This window comes from Geotrypetes seraphini, chromosome 1 (assembly GCF_902459505.1).
Source record: "Geotrypetes seraphini chromosome 1, aGeoSer1.1, whole genome shotgun sequence".
Taxonomy (NCBI): domain Eukaryota; kingdom Metazoa; phylum Chordata; class Amphibia; order Gymnophiona; family Dermophiidae; genus Geotrypetes; species Geotrypetes seraphini.
The window spans coordinates 353,618,966-353,641,931 of NC_047084.1; the positions used below are offsets into that span (position 1 = coordinate 353,618,966).

General features: G+C 39.7%; 1 protein-coding gene across 1 annotated transcript in view; it reads left to right on the plus strand.

The window, feature by feature from the left end:
- SCARB2 (scavenger receptor class B member 2) overlaps nt 1-22,966 on the plus strand; it is a 118,069-nt gene that overhangs the window by 72,293 nt on the left and 22,810 nt on the right. Inside the window, exons 7-8 of the mRNA XM_033914397.1 lie at nt 7,765-7,943; nt 17,349-17,467. Coding sequence (XP_033770288.1) covers nt 7,765-7,943; nt 17,349-17,467 — 298 coding nt within the window. The remainder of the gene's footprint in view (nt 1-7,764; nt 7,944-17,348; nt 17,468-22,966) is intronic.

Below are 22,966 nucleotides of genomic sequence, written 5' to 3' on the forward strand. Positions count from 1 at the left end.
ATTAAGCAAGAACATTTAAAACAATATGAACAAATTGAAGGAGATATTAACTCAAGGAACAGACCTCATCCCTTATGAAGGATAATAATACTTTGTATCAAAAAACTGAAAGCTTTAATTGGAGATTGAACCTAAGGGCTCCTTTTACAAAGGCGCGCTAGCGGTTTTAGCTCGCGCTAGTCGCTACTGCCTCCTTTTAAGCAGGCGGTAATTTTTCAGCTAGCGCGCACTAATCTTGTGCGTGCGCAAAAAAGGCTAGCGCACCTTAGTAAAAGGAGCCCTAAGAGTTCTGAATTTTCCAAAAATAGTGACTACGACTCTAGTAGATTTATTTAAGAAATACTTAGTTGAGATTTTGAATTTCTCCTCATCCCATATTTCTCCTATGAATAAAGTATATTATTTGCCTGTACAGTTGACTCCGCTTAAGTTCAAGGCCTCCAAACCAGACCGCCATGTGCGCTTAATAGGAGTACCACTTTTTAGTCATGAAAAATCACAGTACACTGTAGTCAAATGCAAAAAAACTTTTATTTAGCAAAAACACCAAATACAATTTAACACGGTTCAGTTATAGAAACAGCACTGTTCCATCTAATGCAATACACTGTAAAACCTTTTTTTAAACCAACATTCTACTCAAATAATCAGTCATTGTTTTCTGCACGCAGATTGCACGATTCAGGCAGTGTATCTGACTACTGATGCTGTAAAACTGTCCTTAGTTATGACATCCATTTATCTCCAGATAACAACGCAGCATGTGTAGGGACTTCAGCGCGTCCAAAAAGAAAACAATCTGCAGGTGTTTCATTAGTCATGATGACCGCAGTAATATCTCCGTCCTCATCAGACTCTTGGTTGTCTGTAGTGTCCTTTATGACTGTACAGATATTGGAATTAGTGCTGTCAGATGATGTGGGCATATCGTTGTCAATGACGACATACAGCTCAAACTCTTGTGGCGAGAGTCTAACTGGGAGTTCAGTGGACAAAGTTTCAGCTTCAGTTGTCTCATCAGATGTGTAAATGAAGCTCGCCCGTCAATAGCAATTTGAAATCGTTTATGATGAGATTCCATGCCTCCCGTACCATGTGAAGACAGTCAAGCACCGTCATTTTGCTCGCGAGTTCAGCAGCTCGGGGGCTGGATTCCGTGCTTGCATCAATCATTGCCATCACATATCTTAGGACGAGCGACCTGTAATGACGTTTGAAGTTTGCGATTATCCCTTGGTTCATTGGTTGGATCAAAGAGGTCGTGTTTGGCGGAAGAAATACGAGTTTGATGTTGGTTAGTTGTATGTCATTGCTGTGTGCTGCATAGTTATCACACAGCATTACAATGTGCCTCTTATGCCTTCTCATCAGATTGTCAAGCTTCTGCAACCATTCAATCCACAGTGTCGCAATCATCCATGTATTTTTATTGCTTTCATATTCAACAGGCAGGTGTTTAATGTTTTTGAAGCACCGATGATTTCGATTCTTCCCAATCACCAGTGCCTTGAGCTTTTCACTACCATCCATATTGCAACTGAGCAACAATGTCAATCGTTTCTTTGACACCTTGAAGCCAACAGTTTTGCTACGTTTAAAAGCCAGTGTTCCGTCAGGGATGGCATGCCAGTACAGGTCCGTCACATGGTTCATATCCACCAATGACTGATGACAACACTTCCATGACCCATCTTTCTGCACCAAACTCATCCGTGACTTGTTTTTCGCCATACTGCTTCTTAAATTTTATGCTGTTATGAACTTTCCACCTCTCTAGCCATCCGTTTGTTGCTTTGAAGTCTTCTAAGCCCAGTTCTTCGGATAGCTTTGCTGCTTTCTCCATCAGCAGAAGCCCACTGATTGGTAGTTGTCAACTTCTAGCTTCAGTAAACCATCACAGCAATGCCTGTTCAACGTCTCCAGCCTTCTCAATTCTTTTTCGTTTTCTGGTAGGATTGCTGTTGTTTTGCCAGTCTTTCAATATGGCTTACTTTTTTTTTGTAAATCTGAGAAATCTGGCTAGAATGAACGCTGTAATGTTTTGCAATAGAAACCTGACTCTCCCGTTGGTCAAGTCTCTTTAAGACATCGACATGTTCAGCCAAAGACAATGATTTTTGTCCACACAATGCCATGGTGCAGTTCCGAAAGTTCGAATACCTGGCCAGGCCTAGACTACTGTTCCGAAACACATGGCTCATCCACGTGAGAACATGATTGCTTTTAACCAGAGTGAACGTATCGTGAACGAATAGAGGTGGGACCTATAACATCAGTGCGCATAAGCGGATTGTGTGCTTATCAGAATTGCAATTATCCAGAGTTTACGTCCATTGACTTTAGTGTAAAAAAGCAAGGCCACGCTGGTAGGCTGCGGATAATCGAAGCGTGCGCTAACCGACGTGCACTTAGGTAGAGTCGACTGTATCTTCAAAGAAATTGGGGTCACTTCCTGAAATAGAGAATGTGGCTCAACCTCAAGTGAATGGAAATATCTTGCAGGACTTATCCACTATATTGGAAGAGTCTACTTCAATTATAACTGATAGATCCACATTACTGGTCTCTTTTGTATTTTAAAATGATCTAAATTTGGTCATGAAACAATATTTTTGTAATTCACAATTGCACTATTACAGCCAAAAAATTTGGACCATACCCTGACGTAACAAAATCTACGCAGGATAAAAAGAAAGGGTTTCTGGCCATGAAGGAAGAGACTAGATCTATGGGGGCTGTGTTCTTGCTAGCTTACCCTTGTAAGTGTGTTGTAAAATATATGGGTTTGAAGTATTTATTTTTTAAACCACAATATCTGAGAACCTTTCTAGATATGAAGAAGATCATAAGAGCTACAGAGTCAACTAAGGAGTGAATTAAGAATTTGAATTCAAAGGGATTCCTTTTTTTTTTTTTTTTTTTTTGCTTTTTCCTTAATTTTATTTCCTAAATTTTTTCCATGTTATGATGACCCTCTCCTGAATATTATAATGGTCTAAGGAGGCTTATTATTTGTTGCTTTATTTCCTCTTTTGGGAGGAAAGTATGTAAAGATGTCCTCTAAGATGTTTAATTGCCATGTTTCTGTATCAAGTGTTATGCTTGTAAATTATAATTAAACTTATAAAGAAAATAGAAAAAGCACCAACAGCTGAGTGGCAGGAGGCTGCTTTGAGGCTTCCTCTGCCGCTCAGCTGTTCGGACTTCCCCAAACTAGCTCTGCCCATGTGTGCAGTTGCTCTCAGAGCGACTGGTCTGACAGATTACAGCAAACCTCTGTGCAAATCATTTGCATAGAACTTGGTGGAACATCAGTCACTGTTCCAGAATCGGCCAACTCACACGGTCTTAGCGACTGTGTTTAGTGCATCTAACCCTCAAGCACTTAGGACCTAATTTTATAAATGGCGTCTATCTCGTTAGGTGCCTAGGAAAATGGCACCTACAGTGTGTCATTCAAAGTTAGGTGCAATTTATAGAATCGCATCTACTGGCATCAAAAATTTAGGCACTGATATATTAGGCCAGGGTTTTCTTGACTTAAAAAATTTGCATCTAAGGTAGGCGCCTAACACAATCCACACCTAAACTCTGCTCCTAACCACGCTAACCTTTCAGGCAGGCGCCTGCCCAAAAATTATTTTTAAAAATTGGTTTATCATGGCACTGTTCAATTAATAGCACCGATTGAACCAATTAAAAAAGTTAGACATTTAGATCGGCTAGGCGCCTAACTTTAGTCATCATTTATAGAATTACTGTATAATGGGGAGAAATTCAAAGGACCAGATGGTTCTGTAAAACCTTGAACAAAAAAAACCTCATCACTCCTTCACAAAACATGTTCTCTGGTTTGCTTCAGGGAATTCCCCCTGGATTGACACATAATAGTGATTTTACTGAAACCTAGTAGACCTATAGACCGAGTAGGTTCTTATTATCCCATATCCTTATTGATTCAGAATATGAAACTATTAGCTAATATCCTAACTAGACTCAATAACTTTCTACCAAATTGAGACTCATTCAGAACAACGCGGTAAGACTTATTTACAGTTTAAAGAAATTTGACCATGTAACTCCCTTTTATCGGGAGCTGCATTGGCTTCCGATAGAGGCCCATATAATTTCTAAACTGGGCTGTGTATATTATAAAGTCGCTTTTGGTCAGGTTCCTTTATATTTGGCTAATATATTCGTTATGACTGCTCAGAGGAATAGCAGAGGATTAGCAGAAGATCTCATGCCCTTTTCACATTTCCACCTGTTAAGGGCTGTAAAAGTAAGAAATATCACGATCGTACACTCTCCTTTTAAGCGGCATCTCATGATAACATCATATTCTTATTTAAATTTCATAAGTCAATTAAAAACTTCTTTTTTCAAAATTTATAACCAATTAGTCTTTCTCTGATTCCTCTATTTTTTTCTTTAATTAATCTTTTGTGAGCCGCATAAAACTCTATGGTTATGCGGTATAGATGCCCGATTGTATGTTATGTTTTATGTTATGTTCGAGGACCAAGTGGGCTTTATGCCAGGACAATATGCATCCATGAATCTACTGAAAACTCTAACAGTGATTCAGTCTGGACATAGATAAAGTCTTTGATGTAGTATCTTAGAGGCATTTATTTTGGATGTTGGAAAAATATGCAATAACAGGATCTTTTGTGAATTGAAGATTCTCTACACCACATCAATGGCCCAGCTTTTAGTTAATGGCTGTTTGACAGAACCATTTGAGTTGACGAAGGGCACAATACCGGGATGTCCATTGTCTCTCTTGATTCTCCTCTCACTTGAAACTTTGGCAGTGAAAATCAGAAATAACCCAACTTTAGAGGGCATAAAAGTAGGGAACAAAGAGTTCCATATAAGTATGTTTGTGGATGATATGATCTTGAGGCGGTCCAGAGGAGGGCGACGAAAATGATAGGAGGCTTGCACCAGAAAACGTATGAGGAGAGACTGGAAGACCTGAATATGTATACCCTAGAGGAAAGGAGAGACAGCGGAGATATGATTCAGACGTTCAAATACTTGAAGGGTATTAATGTAGAACAAAATCTTTTCCAGAGAAAGGAAAATGGTAAAACCAGAGGACATAATTTGAGGTTGAGGGGTGGTAGATTCAGGGGCAATGTTAGGAAATTCTACTTTACGGAGAGGGTAGTGGATGCCTGGAATGCGCTCCCGAGAGAGGTGGTGGAGAGTAAAACTGTGACTGAGTTCAAAGAAGCGTGGGATGAACACAAGATTTAGAATCAGAAAATAATATTAAATATTGAACTAGGCCAGTACTGGGCAGACTTGCACAGTCTTTGTCTGTGTATGGCCGTTTGGTGGAGGATGGGCTGGGGAGGGCTTCAATGGCTGGGAGGGTGTAGATGGGCTGGAGTAAGTCTTAATAGAGATTTCGGCAGTTGGAACCCAAGCACAGTGCCGGGTAAAGCTTTGGATTCTTGCCCAGAAATAGCTAAGAAGAAAAAAAAAAAAATTTAAATTGAATCAGATTGGGCAGACTGGATGGACCATTCGAATCTTTATCTGTCGTCATCTACTATGTTACTATGTTAGAATATGAAGAAACTTTTGTCTTCCATGGATTCATTTGGGACCTTTACAGAATTAAAAATTAATTATGACAAAACTGAAGCCCTAAGCCTAGATTCCTCAAAACATGAACCTTGGCAATGATGCCTTAGGGGTAGTCATTGCTTAAAGGCATGCTCAAATATTTAAGAATTGTCCTTAACTGTGATCATCAGAAATTACACAATTATAAAGATAGTCACCACTATTGATAAAATCAGATCCCTGTGTAAGAAATGGCAACATCTATCTTTGGGCTCCTTTTATGAAGGTGCGCTAGCGTTTTTAGCGCATGCTAGCCAAAAAACTACCACCTGCTCAAGAGGAGGCGGTAGTGGCTAGTGCGCGCTATTCTGTGCGTTAAGGCCCTAACGCACTTTCGTAAAAAGAGCCCTTTGTCTCTAATGGGTGAGCTTGCACTAATAAAGTTGGTCTTCTTCCCTATACACTTATGCCTCATGCAGACAATGCCAAAATGTATCACCAGTATTAGTCAAAAATGCAAACCAATCATATTTGCATAAATAGTCTTTAGCACAGCAAATAGTAGTGCTGAATAATCAACCTCTAAATGAATAAATGCTTATTGAGCCTTCAGAAGCGGCACTCCATGGCGCAAAAAGTTTTATGGAGTTACAAGCCGCTATGCTTCCTCATCAGCTCAGACATAAGAACATAAGAGCTGCCATCTCCGGATCAGACCTTCGGTCCATCAAGTCCGGCGATCCGCACACGCGGAGGCCCTGCCAGGTGTACACCTGGCGTAATTTATAGTCCACCATATCTTTATATGCCTCTCTTAAGGAGATATGCATCTAGTTTGCTCTTGAAGCCTAGGACGGTCGATTCCGCAATAATCTCCTCTGGGAGGGCATTCCAGGCGTCAACCACTCTCTGAGTGAAGCAGAACCTCCTGACATTAGTCCTGAACCTGTCCCCCCTTAGCTTCATTACATGTCCTCTAGTCCGTGTCAAATTGGACAATGTAAATAATCTTCTCTGCTCTATTTTGTCGATTCCTTTCAGTATTTTGAAGGTCTCGATCATATCCCCACGCAGTCTCCTTTTCTCAAGGGAGAACAATCCTAGTGTTATAAGTCTATCCTCGTATTCCAGTTTCTCCATACCCTTCACCAGTTTTGTTGCTCGTCTCTGCACCCTCTCCAGCAGTTTTATATCCTTCTTTAGGTAGGGAGACCAATGTTGGACGCAGTATTCCAAGTGTGGTCTGACCATTGCCCTATAAAGCGGCATTATAACTTTCTCCGATCTACTCGAGATTCCTTTCTTTATCATGCCCAACATTCTATTTGCCTTCTTTGCCGCTGCCGCGCATTGTGCCGACGGCTTCAGGGTCCTATCTATCAGTACACCCAGGTCCTTTTCTTGTTCACTCTTCCCCAGAGTTGCACCTGACATTGTATACTCGTATTCCTTATTCTTATTGCCTAAATGCATTACCTTGCATTTCTCCACATTGAACTTCATCTGCCATTTCTCCGCCCATGTTTCTAACCGACACAAGTCGCTCAAGACATATATTATTTAATGCATCTTCTTGATAAATATTAAATATATCAACTTTAACTGGCAAGATTTTTGAAAATTTATAACTTATCTGAATGTTTCCAGCATGGCATAAAGCTCAACTAATACCAAACATCACAGAATACACCGCCGCCGACATGGATGTTTCGTATGCAGGAACTGCTTCAGGGCACGATATTTTTAATTAACTTAATCATTACACATAGCTGGCATGAGTACTCCTCTCAGCTGGATTCTCACAACCTGCCCACCGCCCCTAGTTGGTTTCTTCACTTGGGCATAGAACTGACTACCTCGCGAGCCGGTGTCAGGCAGGATGGTACTCGCACATGTGCGGTGCTGGCAGTCTCGAAGCTTTGCTAAAAGCTTAAAGTGACAATACACTTTACCACTGTCTGTACCAGGCTCCTTGGATGATGTCGCCCACATGTGAGAATATCTGCCTGCTGTCCCTGAATAACACCTGCTACATTAAGTAACTATGCTTTTTCTGTTGTCTACAGAGAATCCCCTTAACAGGTAAGCAACTACACTTTTCTTGCCAAAAAACAGCATCTGCTTTTACTATGTCTGCCTTACTGTTCTTCCAGATTCAGTTAGTACATTGTCTATTTTTTGCAGATCAGTATATATGACTTATCAAAATTCTCAAAGCATCAAGGGCATCACAGCTTACCGGTTTATTCTACCATCAAAGATACTTGCAAACCTGACTGTAAACCCAGATAATGCTGGATTCTGTGTCCCAGCAGGCAACTGCTATGGCTCAGGCGTTATGAATATTGGTGTGTGCAACCATGGTAAGAAACAATGGGCAAGTATTTATCTTTTATCATCTACCTGATTGTAACAAGCTGCCAAAGACCTGTAATTTCCACACTTGGGGAAAAAAAACATGCTTTACTATTACTTCACTGAAATATATACAATTCCCCCTACATTTATTATAGAAAGGGGGGCAGGAAGGTCAATATATTATGCCTCCTGTTATATATTATCATCAAAGGTCCCATTTTAGAAATACATGTCCTGTGCACAAAATAAGAGAAGTTGCTTGAAAATAAAACTTTAAAGTTTCTGAATATGAACAAAGTATGTATTTTTTTATGGTTACAACTGAATGTATGCCTACCTTTCTATATCTGTGTGTGTGTGTTGGTAGTTGTATATTTATTTAGATTTATCTCTCACCTTTCTCCATAGTACCTGAAGGTGAGTTTAGGTACATTTCCCTGTCCCTGGAGGACCTATAAGCCCAGATTCTACAAAGTCTGCTTAAAGTTAGGTGCCAACATTGGCACCAATTCTATAAATCTTGGGCGCCCATGATAGAATTATGCTCAGCATCACCTAAGTGTGCTTATGTGGCGCTCAGCATCCTTAGGTGTCCCCAATTTATGCCAGGGTTTTCTATGCCTAAAGTTAAGCACCATTATCGGAACCTAATGGTACCTGATTCAGATAGAGACACCTAGCTCAAGAATATGTCCATGATACGCCCCCTAACCACACCCTCTTTTAGTATAGGTGCTTTGGGCTAGACACCTGCTTTTTATAGACTCAAGATTTTCAAGTTAGGCGCCTAACTTTCAATTTCAATTGTGAGGTGTTGAGTGCCAGTATCAGCACTGACTAAGCATATTGCTCAATTAGAGTAGGCAACTTCTAAAGAATTGGGGCCAAAATATTTGCAATATAGAAACATAATGGCAGATAAAGGCCAAACGGCCCATCCAGTCTGCCCATCCACAGTAACCATTATTGCTTCCTCTCTTTGAGATTCCACATGACTATCCCAGACTTTCTTGAAATCAGACACAGTCTCTGTCTCCACTATCTCTACTGGGAGACACTTCCATGCATCTACCACCCTTTCTGTAAAAAAGTATTTCCTTAGATTACTCCTGAGCTTATCACCTCTTAACTTCATCCTATGCCTTCTCATTTCAGAGCTTTCTTTGAAATGAAAGAGACTAAACTCATGTGCATTTACATCATGTAGGTATTTAAACATCTCTATCATATCTCCCCTCTCCCGCTTTCCTCCAAATTATACAGATTGAGATCTTTAAGTCTGTCCCCATACACCTTATGATGAAGACCATGCACCATTTTAGTAGCCTTCCTCTGTACTGACTCCATCCTTTTTATGTCTTTTTGAAGGTGCAGCCTCCAGAATTGTATACAACATTTTAAATGAGGTCTCACCAGAGACTTATACAGGGGTATCGATACCTCCTTTTTCCTACTGGCCATACCTCTCTCTATGCACCCTAGCATCCTTCTAGCTTTCACCGTCACCTTTTCAACCTGTTTGGCCATCTTAAGATCATCACATACAATCACACCCAAGTCCTGCTCTTCTGTCGTGCACTTAAGTTCTTCACCCCCCTAAACTGTTCTGTTCCCTCAGGTTTTTGCAGCCCAAATGCATGACCTTGCATTTCATGACATTAAATTTTAGCTGCCAAATTTCAGTTCATTCTTCAAGCTTCGCCAGGTCTTTCTTCATGTTATTCACACCATCCTGGGTGTCTACTCTATTGCAAATTTTGGTATCATTCACAAAGAGGCAAATCTTACCCGACATCCCTGCAGCAATATCATTTATAAAAATGTTAAAAAGAATAGGCCCAAGAACAGAACCTTGAAACACACCACTGGTAACATCCCTGTCCTCAGAATGATCTCCATTGATCACTACCCTCTGTTGCCTTCCACTCAACCAGTTCCTGACCCAACCCGTCACTTTGGGACCTATCCAGAGGGCACGCAGTTTATTTATTAGACATTTGTATGGATCACTGTCAAAGGCTTTGCTAAAATTTAAATACATCACATCTAGCGCACACCCTCTAACCAATTCTCTGGTCACCCAATCAAAGAAATTAATCAGATTTGTCTGACAAGACCTCCTCTAGTGAATCCATGTTGCCTCCGGTCCTGTAATCCACAGGATTCCAGAAATGTCACCATTTTCTGTTTTAAAAGTGTTTCCATTAATTTGCTTACCACAGAAGTAAGACTTACCGGCCTGTAATTCCCTACTTCTTCCTTACTTCACTTTTGTGAAGAGGGACAATATCCACCCTTCTCCAGTCCTCCGGTACCACTCCCCATCGCTTTGTCTACATTTATTTTAGCTAGCTCCTCATGAACACAACCTTCTGAAAATCGATCAGGGTCTACCAGTCCTCCATCCCTATTCATGTTCAGTGTTCTCCCTAGGGGGTGTGTTGGGGTGTCTTACCTTGATGTGTGCAGTGGTCATCTGATCAGTTTGGGCACCTTTGTGGCACTTAGACCCTTCTAAAAAAAGGTCTAGTTCCACATGTATAAGTTCTGTCCAGGATGTCTAGCAAAATGTTCGATTATCACTGCAAGACGTCCATGTGTAACCTGCCCTTGACACTGCCCAAAGCACGCCCATAACATGCCTCCACCTCGCCCATCTCATGCTCTGAACATACAGAGGCTGGAATACCTTGCTAGACATACAAAAAGTTAATTTTGATTTTTGGCACTTTGACGTCCTGGCAATTAGGACATCTAAGTGCTAATTTAGGATGCTTTTTGGATGTTTATGGGTTTTTTTATCATGCCCTCCTATTCCCCCAATTGCATTGCATCAGACACCTTTCTACTTACTGGGAGGACAAGTCTACACATTTCCTCCAATCCCTCTTATAGGGAAAACTCTACTCAAACATTGCCGAGATCAAGGCACATAATCCTCATAGTACCCCTTTTGGCCACAGTAGTTTTGATTTCTACCCCTCCTAGAGCTCATAATCAGGAAACAATAGAATCTGCAACGTTTTCCAACATTCCTTTTTTTTTAGTTCATTAATTTTATTGAATATTATAAGTAATATACAGAAAGCAGTTCAAATACATAAAAATTGAATAAGAAATAGTGATGTAGAAACAAAAGAAACCATAATTGCTGTTATTTGCATATAGTAGATTAGTAAGAAGAATTCAGAGTATTTGAAATTGCTAAGAAAAGAAATAGAAAGGGTAGAAAAGCAGAGAAGATGAATTGAAATAAAAAAGAAAAAATTCCAACATTCCTAACTCAAAATGAAGGGTCCTTGCTTCATCCCATCCCAACCCCAGCTTGTTAGCACTAACAGCATGGTTTCTTTCACTGAACACATTAATACTTTCTGCCTCTAGGCTGCAGTATCAGCTGTCATTGAAGCATCAAGGAAACCTTCACTCAGCACTGTTTTCACTTCATGTTGGCACACTTCTCTTCCTGGTGTGCATTATGTTCTCTGGAGCCTGTCTCGCATCTACTTCCATCTATCCTCAACTACCTTCTCTACCTCTCTAATTCTGATCTAAAATCCAGTTTGGTTAGAGTTCATCTAGGTGCTATCGGTGCATTTCATTCCTGCCTGAACAACAAACCACTTTCTGTATATCCTTTAGTAGCCTGTTTCATGAAAGGCCTTTTCCACACAAAATCACCTAAGAAACCTCCTCCATTCGCTTGCGATCTTAACAGGGTTCTCTGCTCTTATGAAATCTCCCTTTGAGCCACTTATATCTTGCTCTCTTAAACCTACTCACTTGTAAAGTCATTTTCTTCATAGCCCTCACATCTGCATGCTGGGTTAGTGAACTTCAAGCCCTTGTATCAGATCCTTCCTCTACAAGGTTCTATGAACACATTCAAAATTCTATCCTAAAATAGTTTCAGACTTCCATCTCAACCAATCCATCATTTTACCTGTTTTCTTTACAAATCCAAATTCCCATCCTGGAAAAGCAGTCCTTCACACTTTAAATGTGCTCTGAGATACTATCTGGACCTCTCTAAGACACATAGAGGGTCCTCCAGTTCTTTGTTTCCTTTGATTCTAATAGGTTAGGAGTTGCTATATCCAAAAGAACTGTCTCCACTTGGCTAGCAGACTCTATCTCCTTTACATATATTCAGGCTAGGTTGGCGCTACAAGCTTGTGTGTCAACCCACATTATATGAGCTATATCTAGCTCATTTTCAATCTGTACATTTACTTCTCACTAATGTTTTGAACACAATTCCAGAAGAGACAACTTGGGCAAGTAGTTATGCAAAATCTATTCTTTACTTAAAGCCAACTTTTCCTCCAACCCTGTTGGATTTTGCCAGGCCCCTGTAAATCAATATTTAATCTTTTCCAGAGATATGATCCTGGCAGCTTGGGAGTCCCACCTGTGAGAATATTATGCTTGTTTGTTCTTGGAGAAGGCAAAGATACTTACCTATAGCAGGTGTTCTCTGAAGACAGCAGGCATGTATTCTCATAGCCTGCCCATATCCCCTAGTTGGCTTCTTGGCTTTGTTACTGACCTGATGATTCTGTGAACTGACACTTGGTGAGAAGACACCAGCACCCATGCAGTGTGGGCACTGCCAAGAGATTTAAAGTGACAGTGCACTTGGCAGTGTCCATACCGTGTTCCATGGATGACATCACCCTTATATAAGAATATATCCCTTCTGTCCTCTGAGAACACTTGCTACAGGTAAGTACAGTATTTTGCTTTTTGTGATAAGAAAATTTAAGATTGATAGTCTGATACCTAGGAAGTACATATTTTGAGATCAGATTGCTAAAATTTGTTTTTAGGGGTGATTCCATGTATCTCTGTAAACCTCTATCAGTCACTGGTACCCTCCAAAACTTTTGTTAACTATGGGGCTAATATTCAGCTACTGGTGGTCAGCATTCCTTTAATCGCTGACCACCACCAGCTAAATTAGACCGGAATTTTCAGTGCTGGCCTCTATCCTGGTACCGGCACTGAGTATCCAGGTGTTTCGCAGCACCCAGAAGTTATCCAAATATGACCAATATTCAGTGCCATATCCAGGTTAGCTAATGGCATACTTAGGGCAGTCTCTCTGAAAGTCCCACTCTTAATTCATTCTAACATTATGTTGATGTAATAAAATCAAACAATATCAATACATAATAGCATGTATAAATATATTTAGAGTTTTATTACTAACATCATAGATTCATTAAAAAACACACACATACACACAAAGTCAACAAACAATGTACTCAACAATGTATACAAAAATTGTATAAGATAAACAGGCAAAGGAGTTCACTCTATTCATTAAATAGTTATTTAGTTCATAAGTCACTTAGCTCGAATAGATTCACACTTCAGCTTGAATGACATCTGTAACCAAGCCTAAACGACAGGTGAAGATCCTAAGCCATCCAGCAGAGCAAAAAACACGCACAAAGGATTGTATAAAGTGCAGAGAGTTCATGTGCATGTTAGTCCAAAAATCCTCAAAATCGATAAAGTGCAGGTGCAAATTCAATAGGTGATCCACCAGTGTTCAAAAACATAAAAGCAGAAACTAACAATACAACACGTCTTCTCACTCCTCCTCTCCTCCTCAACACAGGCCATGTTTCTTTATCAAGAGGACGAACTATGCTAGAACAAAATAAAAAGCAAAAACACCAACATAACTAAACTAAAGACATATCAACTAACAAGAAAAACAAAATGAACATAAATGAAGGCAATCATACCGGGCAAGAGGTAGAAGCAATCTATACCAGGAGCAAAGCTTGCAGTCGCCACGCAAACGTCATGACGACAGAGAGAAGGCGGAGCATTAAATAGGAACCAGCATAATAACATCAAAAACAGCTGAGAAAGGAATCAGAAACAGAAAGTGTCAATCTTAATGAAGCACCAGCCACTCAATCTCTCTATTTAAACCATTAGGTATAACAGTATGTCAAGCAAAAATCAAACGTTGCTCCTGGTAGGTAAGTGAACGGAAAATATCACCCCAAGTGTTGGTAACAAACTGCTTAAAAACAATGTTAGAATGAATTAAGAGTGGGACTTTCAGAGAGGATTCTTTGTGGGTTATATGCGTTTATATGTGAATCCTTTTTTTGTTTTTGAATTTATTTTCTCACAGTTATTTTGATAGTTAGGGCAGTATCATATGCGGTCTATATGCCCAGTTAGCTATGGAACCAATATTGGATATCTGTGATATCTGGATAACTTCTGGCTTCATCCCCATACCACCCAGGTAGTAACTGGATAGTGTCATGGTAGTCAGAGCAGATATCCAGTAAAGCTGTCCAGTTAAGTGCTGCTGAATGTCTGTTCTAGGGCTGGCCTGCATAATTTAATCAGGCAGGAACCTCTTCTGCCCTATTAAATCACTTTAAATAGTGGCCCCTATTTTTTTTAACTTAGAAAAGTTGCCACATACTTTTTTGTTTGTTTGTTTTAAAAAAAGAAAAATCCTTGGTTGGCCAGACATTGTAGCATCATTGTGTCTCTGGTAGGGTTAGGTGACCAATGCCTAACTATGAAGGAACAAGTGGACTCCCTATTCAGAAAGGGTTTTCTTACACTCTGGAAACTCAGATCCATTAAATCATACTTCGACACATCTACTTTCAGAATCCTAGTGCAATCACTCGTACTGAGTCAACTCGACTACTGCAACATCGCCTATCTAGCAATCTCCCAAAAGAATATGAGACGACTTCAAATAATGCAAAACGCTGCGGTCAAGCTTATCTTCGGGCTGAAGAAATTCGACCACGTGATACCTTACTATCGGCAGTTGCACTGGCTGCCAACGGAAGCACGAGTAAGGTTTAAATTTGCCTGCATCTGCTTCAAAGTACTTTATGGACTTGCCCCCAAGTACATAACAGACCTTTTCTCATTTTCCAACAACAAACGCAAGAGAAACTCGCACTCAAAATTCATTTCTCCTCCAGTTAGAGGTTGCAAGCTAAAAAAATACCACGAACACCTTCTCTCTCACCAAGCAGCCCTAAGGGGTAAAGACCTAGATCAACTGCTTTCACCCACTACCTACGGGGAATTTAGGAAGCGCCTAAAAACATACCTGTTCCTGAAACACCTAAACAATTGACCCACTCTCCCCAAGAACGGTCTCCCCTACCCCTACCTTTCCCTCCCCTTACCTCTTCCCACCCCCCCCTCCTTAGTCCACCTGAATCACACAGAACTGTGATTCATATAATCTATTATCTTTATATCATCGTTATTTTTCGTTGTTATTTTCTAAACATACGGCCTATTCCAAACAGGTCCTTTCGGACATTACCTACCAAAATGTACATCTTATACTCTTGTTAAGCAAATTGTATTTCTATATTCTTATTTTCTTAAAGTCTATGCTATCTGTATATGTAAATCTGCATATTGTGCTTCGCTGAATGTCCAGCTCTCTTGATTGTAAACCGCCTAGAAGTCGCAAGATTGTGGCGGTATAGAAGAATAAAGTTATTATTATTATATTATAGAACTGCTTCATCTAAGTAAGGAGGCCAGGAAGGGACCATGTTTGGATCTTAGACTCAATGCTTGAGATGCAATCATGGCCCAGCCTGCTAGCACAGCCCACCTCATGTATAGAAAGTAGTGTTTTCTTTGCTAGTTACTATAGATATTGTAGGCATCTGTCTTGCAGTTCTTCCCTAACCATGTAGCCACTAACAGTTTTCCCTTCCTGACAAAGCATATTGAAACCCGGATCGAGGAGTTGACGCTAGTGGGAAGAGGTTTTGAATGTTTCACATTATTTATTATTGCAAGGGGTTCGTCTAAAAGTAGCAAGATCTAGGACCTGAGACCACTGGATGTACTAAGACTTTACTTTCCATCTCATTAAGATAAGTTAAAAAAAAAAAAAAATTATTATTTTTTTGGTGTTTTATTATTTTCTTGGTGGCGTGGGACTAGTAAAGTGCTATGATGGTCCCATTGCTACCTTTGCTTGAACCCATTGAGCACATTGGTCGTAGGTCTGAGCACTTTATGCACTAATTTTTTGTTTAAATCTTTATTGATTTTCAAACTTTGATAGTGCAATACAATTGGTAAATTATAAATACTGCATAAAACGCACTAATAACTATACAATTATTACATTAAACAGTCATTTACTCCCATCCTCATCTTAATTATTAGTACAATAAAACATATGATGTGATTTCAATATTATAATTAAATAATTTAACTTCCCCTACCCACCCACCCTCCCTGGATGTGTAAAGAAATCTAATGAAAAGGGAAGAAACATGACCCTTACTGTAATGCAACAAAAGTAGTCAATGGACTCCATACATCATTAAAGGACTTACTAGTTCCCAAATGTTCCGCCATCATTCTTTCATTACCTATGTGGTACACACATTTACCCACCAAAAAGTATAATTAATCCTGTCATGGTTCTTCCAATTATGTGTGATCAGTTGAACACCTATTCCTGTCACGATGTTTATGCACTAATTTTTAAGAATAATTCTTTATTCAATATATCTTATGTTGTATATTTTTTCTGTGATCTAGAGTGAAGTTCTATAGATATTGAAAACCATGTTATGGTAGTAGCAGGATCTTTATCACTTAGTCACTGTTTCTGTAGGGTAATGTAAGATGAGATCCAGAAAGTTTTATGGCAATATGTTCTCCGCCACCTTTTGCATTTGTGATGAGCGTATCTGAGCAGTGAAGAATCTGGTTTACAGATTTCATTTTGTTAAACTCAAAAAAGTAGACAAACATGCCTGTGAGTGACCAAGCTACAGCTTATATATCTCCTAATCTCTCTTTCTGTCTTTCTCCCAGTATTCAGCCCATGTCAAGCAGGCATTTATTTAAAATGCCATAGGTTCTAGCCCTGAATATTCAGCACCGATATCTAGATACTGGCTAGTGCTGAATATCCATCACCCAACACTACTTTCCTGGATACCAATGATACCCAGATAAAGTTAGGTCATCCATTTTTTGCTGATCTAACTTTATCCAGGCAGTTATCCAGTTAGTGAATTGAATATTGCCAACTCGGCCCAGGCTCCTTCTCCTGTCAGCCCCAGCCGTACTCAGATAGATCTGAAGACGTCTGTGTGAAAACTCTGTTTATGAATCTCGTGAGTGAAACTTATCCAGGTAGGAGCTGTTCCTATTCCAATTAAATCCTGATGAATATTTATCGCTTTATCTTTAAATCTGTATTGATTTATTGGTTTTGATGTTCAAACTCATGAGAGTCTGTTCTAATATGTACTCATAGAGGATAATTTTGATATATTTTTGAATGGTAGTTTCAACTTGAGAACAGTCTTATCTCATTTTCATCAAAATTATGGTAACTGTTCTTTCTCTCTTAAATTCAGGTGCTCCCCTTTTTGTATCAGCCCCTCATTTTTACCAAGCAGATGACAAATATATCAATGATATTGAAGGAATGCATCCCAACCAAGAAAAGCATGAATCCTTTCTGGACATTAATCCGGTAAGAATTTTGTTTGATATCATACATACAGTAGTTCAGTTTTGTTTTTATTTCAGCTGAGAAGACCCTACAGTTGCAGTTATACAAAACATGTGTCCTAAAAGGCCCCCTTTTCAGTAGTCATTGGAAAAATGACATATTGTAGGCAACTGCATGAGATGCTGAAGACCAGGGCAGATGTTAATTTCTGACTGCATTAGTTCTGTTTAGTATTGATTTAGGACAAAGAAACAAAATCCAACAAGTCAGCAGTGAGGACAAAAAAGAAGAAAGCTGCAGACAACTGTACAAGATGCAGGCAGTGTTTATCAGAATAAACAATTTGTTGCGCATAAGTAGACCACCTTTACACAGGTAAATGGACCCGGCAAGGTCTGTGTTTCGATCAACATGTCTTCATCGGGGGTCCTAAAGGATGGAAAAAGTTAATGTGTCACTAAAGTGTATAATATCAGTGTAACCATTAAGTTGTGGTGCAGGTGCGAGATGAACCAGTTGAAAAGTATCAAATGTGATCATATGGTAGTAACCGATCTGTGAGAAGTGAATTGTTCAAAAGAATCCCCATATGAATTTATGATAGGTGCACATCATGTGTACGTAAAAGTGCTAGAAATGAAAAATAATATGCGTTCACAGGACCAAATGGTGATTAGTGACGTCATATATGTGATGGTGAGCAACACCATGTGGATCATGAGATGTTTGCAGTTCTAGTCAAATGGCTCAACACTTTTTATCGTCACTTGATTATCTACTTTAACTTCTAATATTGAGATACTTATTTTCTATTATTCATTATAATTATCCTTTATTTTATTTATTTAATTTTTTGATTACCTATTCTTTTTCTCTTTTAAATTCTTCAGCAAAAAATCGGTGCAAATATATCTTTTACCACCATCTCATGGTATGTAATTTATGTCCTTTCCGTTCTCATTCTCACGTACATAAGCCTCTTGTCTGTTGTTCAACAGCCCATAATCCACATGGTGTTGCTCACCATCACATATATGATGTCACTAATCACATTTGATACTTTCAACTGGTTCTTATACACATCTCGCTCCTGCACCACAACTCACAGTTACACTGATATTATACATTTTAGTGACACATTAACTTTTTCCATCCTATAGAATCCCTGATGAATACGTGTTGATCGAAACATGGATCGTGTTGGGTCCCTTTACCTGTATAAAGGTGAACATAAGAATTGCCGCTGTTGGGTCAGACCAGTGGTCCATCGTGCTCAGCAGTCCACTCACACGGCGGCCCTTGGTCAAAGACCAGCACCCTAACTGAGACTAGCCCTACCTGCGTACGTTCTGGTTCAGCAAGAACTTGTCTAACTTTGTCTTGAATCCCTTGAGGGTGTTTTCCCCTACAACAGACTCCGGAAGAGCGTTTCAGTTTTCTACCACTCTCTGAGTGAAGAAGAACTTTCTTACATTTGTACGGAATCTATCCCCTGGTCTACTTTTGCGCAACAAATTTTTTATTGTAATAAACACTGCCTGCATCTTGTACAGTAGTACTGATTTGGATCATAAGGCTTCAGATTTAATCAAGAGTTTTCCACTATAACTTGGAGAAAACAGCTGTCTCGGAATCCGGATGATCTTCCCTAGCTGCCATATAAGGTCTAAACAAGCAATCCTATCAGCATTAATGTAGTTTGTCTTGTACAGTGCATTAGAGAGGGGGAATGCTAAAGTTAAACGTGTCAATTAATTTTGTCTCCTGGGTTAAGGAGTATTTGTAAAAAATATGTTTCTAGTGCAAAAGGCATATAAATCTTGAACCAGTGGATTATTCTCTTTTACTCATGAGTTTGTAGAAGACATCATCTCTGAACTATGCCCTAGCTCCTCAATTTTTCCTTTTGTGAGCGGTTTGAAAGGTGTCTTTCTGATTTGGTCTGATTTTAGATTTTTCATTTTTACCTAATTAAAAAAAAAAAATTAAAAAAATTCAAGTGTATGTTTTATGTGATCTTTTTAAATTTCTATGTTACACTTGTTGATATATGAAAATGAATAAAAAATTTAAAACGAAACAAAAGATTTTTCATTTTTGGGTCTTCATCTGAACTATGAAGCTTGCGGCTCCCAGTTTGACTGAGGCAGCTCTGCCTGGGAAAAGACACAGATTCTGCCGGGAAGGCAACCCTTTTACAGGGATCTGTCTGGCCAGCCTGCTCTAACACTTTGGTGGCTTGGGGACCATGCCCCTTGGAACACGGCTTGCTCCTGGTTTTTAATGGAGCTTGAGTACAGGCTGTGTGGCCCCCATGTCGGTCCTGAGGGCTTTAGTGGGTGCCAGCTGTGTTCCCCTCCCCCTTCCTACCAAGACATGTGAGGAGCTATAGGGGTCTGGGGTCTCAGCTCAAAGAAACAGGGTCTGGGGTCTGACTGGCAGCTCAAAGAAACAAGCATTTGGAGTGGAATTTCATGATTGTCTGAGGCAGCTTTCTTTTCCATTGTTCAATTGCAGTTTGAGCTGAAGCAGACCACAGCACTAGCACAACAGTGAGTACAGGCTATTGTAGCCTATGGGAAACATCAGGGTAGTCTACAAATAAAAGTTGTAGAGGCTTCTGGGGCTGGTATTTAGGTTCCCCACCTCCAAAAACCCTTTTGTTGAATTTTCTGTGCTTTTATTTAGCTCCTCCAAGCTATTTTTTGGCACTAAAATGCTACTTCAGTGGCCATCTTGGAATTCCTGATTTGATTTTAAGAGCCTCTATTTGCCTCAAAACACCTCGATTTTGCTTAAATTCATTCCAGATAGACTCGTCTAGCTATTTTAATGTGGATTCATGCAAGATTTACGCTGGCTGGCTGGCTGAGGAATGTCCAGGTTCCAAGTACCTTGAGAAACTGGAGGGGGGGGGGGGGCAGGAACGCTGGCCTTGGTCCCCTATGATCCCTCTAGGGCAGTGGCCATCACTAATTTTTCAGTTGGGGCTGTTTTGAGTCCATAAAAGCTAAAAACCGTTATCACGGTTTAGTAAAAAGGGAGGGGGTATATTTGTCTATTTTTGTATAGTTGTTACTGAGGTGACATTGCATCAAGTCATCTGCCTTGACCTCTTTGAAAACCCGCGAAATATAAATGATAATTAACATTTTCTCTGTGTACAGTGTGCTTTTGTGTTTTTTAAAAATTTTATTGTTGGTAGATCATTTTGACTTGGCCACGAAGGTAAGGGGGAGGGAGGGAGGGAGGGGAGCTGCTGAAAGACATCTAGTAATCTTTGCAGGCTTGACTGCAGGGAATTATTTTTGTAAAATCATGTTTTGTTATGTGACTGGCATTATTTAGACTTTAATTTCTATGAATGAATAGAATGGAAATTATATAAAATTACTTGCTTGTTTTTATGTGCGTGCGCTGAAGGGCAATGGAAAGAGAGTGGGCTGAGGACGCTGAAGGGAAATGGGGAAGAGAGAGTGGGGAGAAGGCGCTGATTTATAAATTGACAATTGTACAGAATATTGTTTCTTTTTATACTTTAATATAATAAGTTCAATATAAAACTATTTGAGGCTTGTATGGATGGGATCAGATGGTTTGCGGGGACGGGGACCGAGCTCAGGGGGATGGGGCAGGGACGCAGACAATTTTTTTCCCCGTGTCATTCTCTAGGTTCTACCACGAATCGATTGCAACTACGTGCGGGCGAGCGGGGTGTCAGTCGGGTTGACGTAGCCATCGTAGCGCAAGCTTAATCGTTGTACTGTTGATTTTGGCTTTTTTGACTAATGAGTTTGCCTACCACTGGTATAGACTGTTGCATACCAAAACTAAATATTGACTTTATTGGAGAGCATCAGCTTCTTAATCACTGAGCACTTTCTGATTTGTTGACTATTCTTTAGATCTTAAGGATAAACCATCCAATTTGACAACCTGAGGTTCTTCTGTTACATGATATTGTCTGTTTTCATATTCTGAACAATTTGCAGTGGTAATAAAAAGTATAGAAACAGAAAATTGATGGAAGATTAAAAAGAAATGGTTTATCCAGTCTGCCCCTCCATAGTATCTACTGTACCATTTTGAGATGAAAGGAAGTCAAGGCAGCGGCAGAGACCTTGGATTAACTTGGATAGGTACGGAAGAAGGGAGACAGGGTGATTGTTGGACGGGCAAGTGGAGTCCAGCAAAGGATTTTTGAGAAACTACTTAAACACTGCATGTTTGAAGACATTGGGGACAGTTGCAGTGGAAATGGATAGGTTGAGGATCTTGTAGATGGGAGGGATAATAGTATATGAGATGAAGTCAAGTAGAGGGATGGGAATAGGGTCTGAGGGGCATTTAGTAGGTATGGCTGAGGACAGAACCTGTGTAGTTTATTCCTCTATGAATTCAGAGAAGGAAAAAAGTAGGTGGTAATTGAAGGAGGGTCGAGAGGGTAGGACCAGGCAAGGGGAGTATGTGCAGATACTTCATGAGTTGTTTGGGTGAAGAAAGAAGGAATGGTGTGAGCTTGAAGGTCAGGAGGGTTGGATGGTGGAAAGGGAAGAAGGATGTGATTTTTGCAGCAAATTCAAGAATAATCTTGTTAACCTTGTCATTGAAGTATTCAGTCATCGTCTGGGGAGACAGATGGAGGGGTGAGATAGGTTCTTAATGTCAAACTCAGTGACACATTTTTAGAGTTGAGGCAAAGATGTATATTGCAAGGAATGTAAATTGAATTTTGAGCTCAGCACTTCAAATGAGCAGGGTTCACAATTGTGAAAATGTTGTAGAGGAGTTCATATTCCTGTTTCCTGCTGCTCTTGCCATTTCAAATATGAATTATTGATATTAAAGAGTTAGATCACAGAGACAAGTCTAATGGCTTGGACAGTAGGAATTGAATAGGTTTCGGTGTTTTTGCCATCTCTACTGCGGATTTGTAAAAGGGGCTCTTAATAATGTTCTCTATTTTAAGGGTTTCATCTAGATTAATTTTATTAGGTTCTCAAATAAAGAGGAATTGTATAAGGTGATGTTTTTGAACATATGAAGTTAAAAGCATGATGGTTAATTTATTACAGTTTACTGTATTTTATGTCTGGATATTTGAGAGAAGAAGTTAATGCATTTTAAAGAGCAGGAATTGAATGTATATCAAGATTTAATAAAATGTCATCCACATATATGGATAGTTTGTAGAGTTTTCCATGTATAGTAACTCCTTTTCTATTGATTTCATCTCTAAATGCTAAGGCTAGTCGTTCTAGAGCCAGGTTGAACAGTATTGGAGAAAGTGAACAACCTTGTTTATTGCCACATTTCAGTTGTAATTGGCTAGAAGACAGACTTGGTTATGACACCATTACACCAGATGCACTAGAGTGCCTTACCTTCTCAGTGGGTCACAACAGAGAGCTAACCTTCGCCTTGATGTACAGAGCACCGCACTCTCCAATGTCCTTAGCTAACTGGTCATCACATACAACCAAATCATCATACTTGGAGACTTTAACTTTGCAAACTACC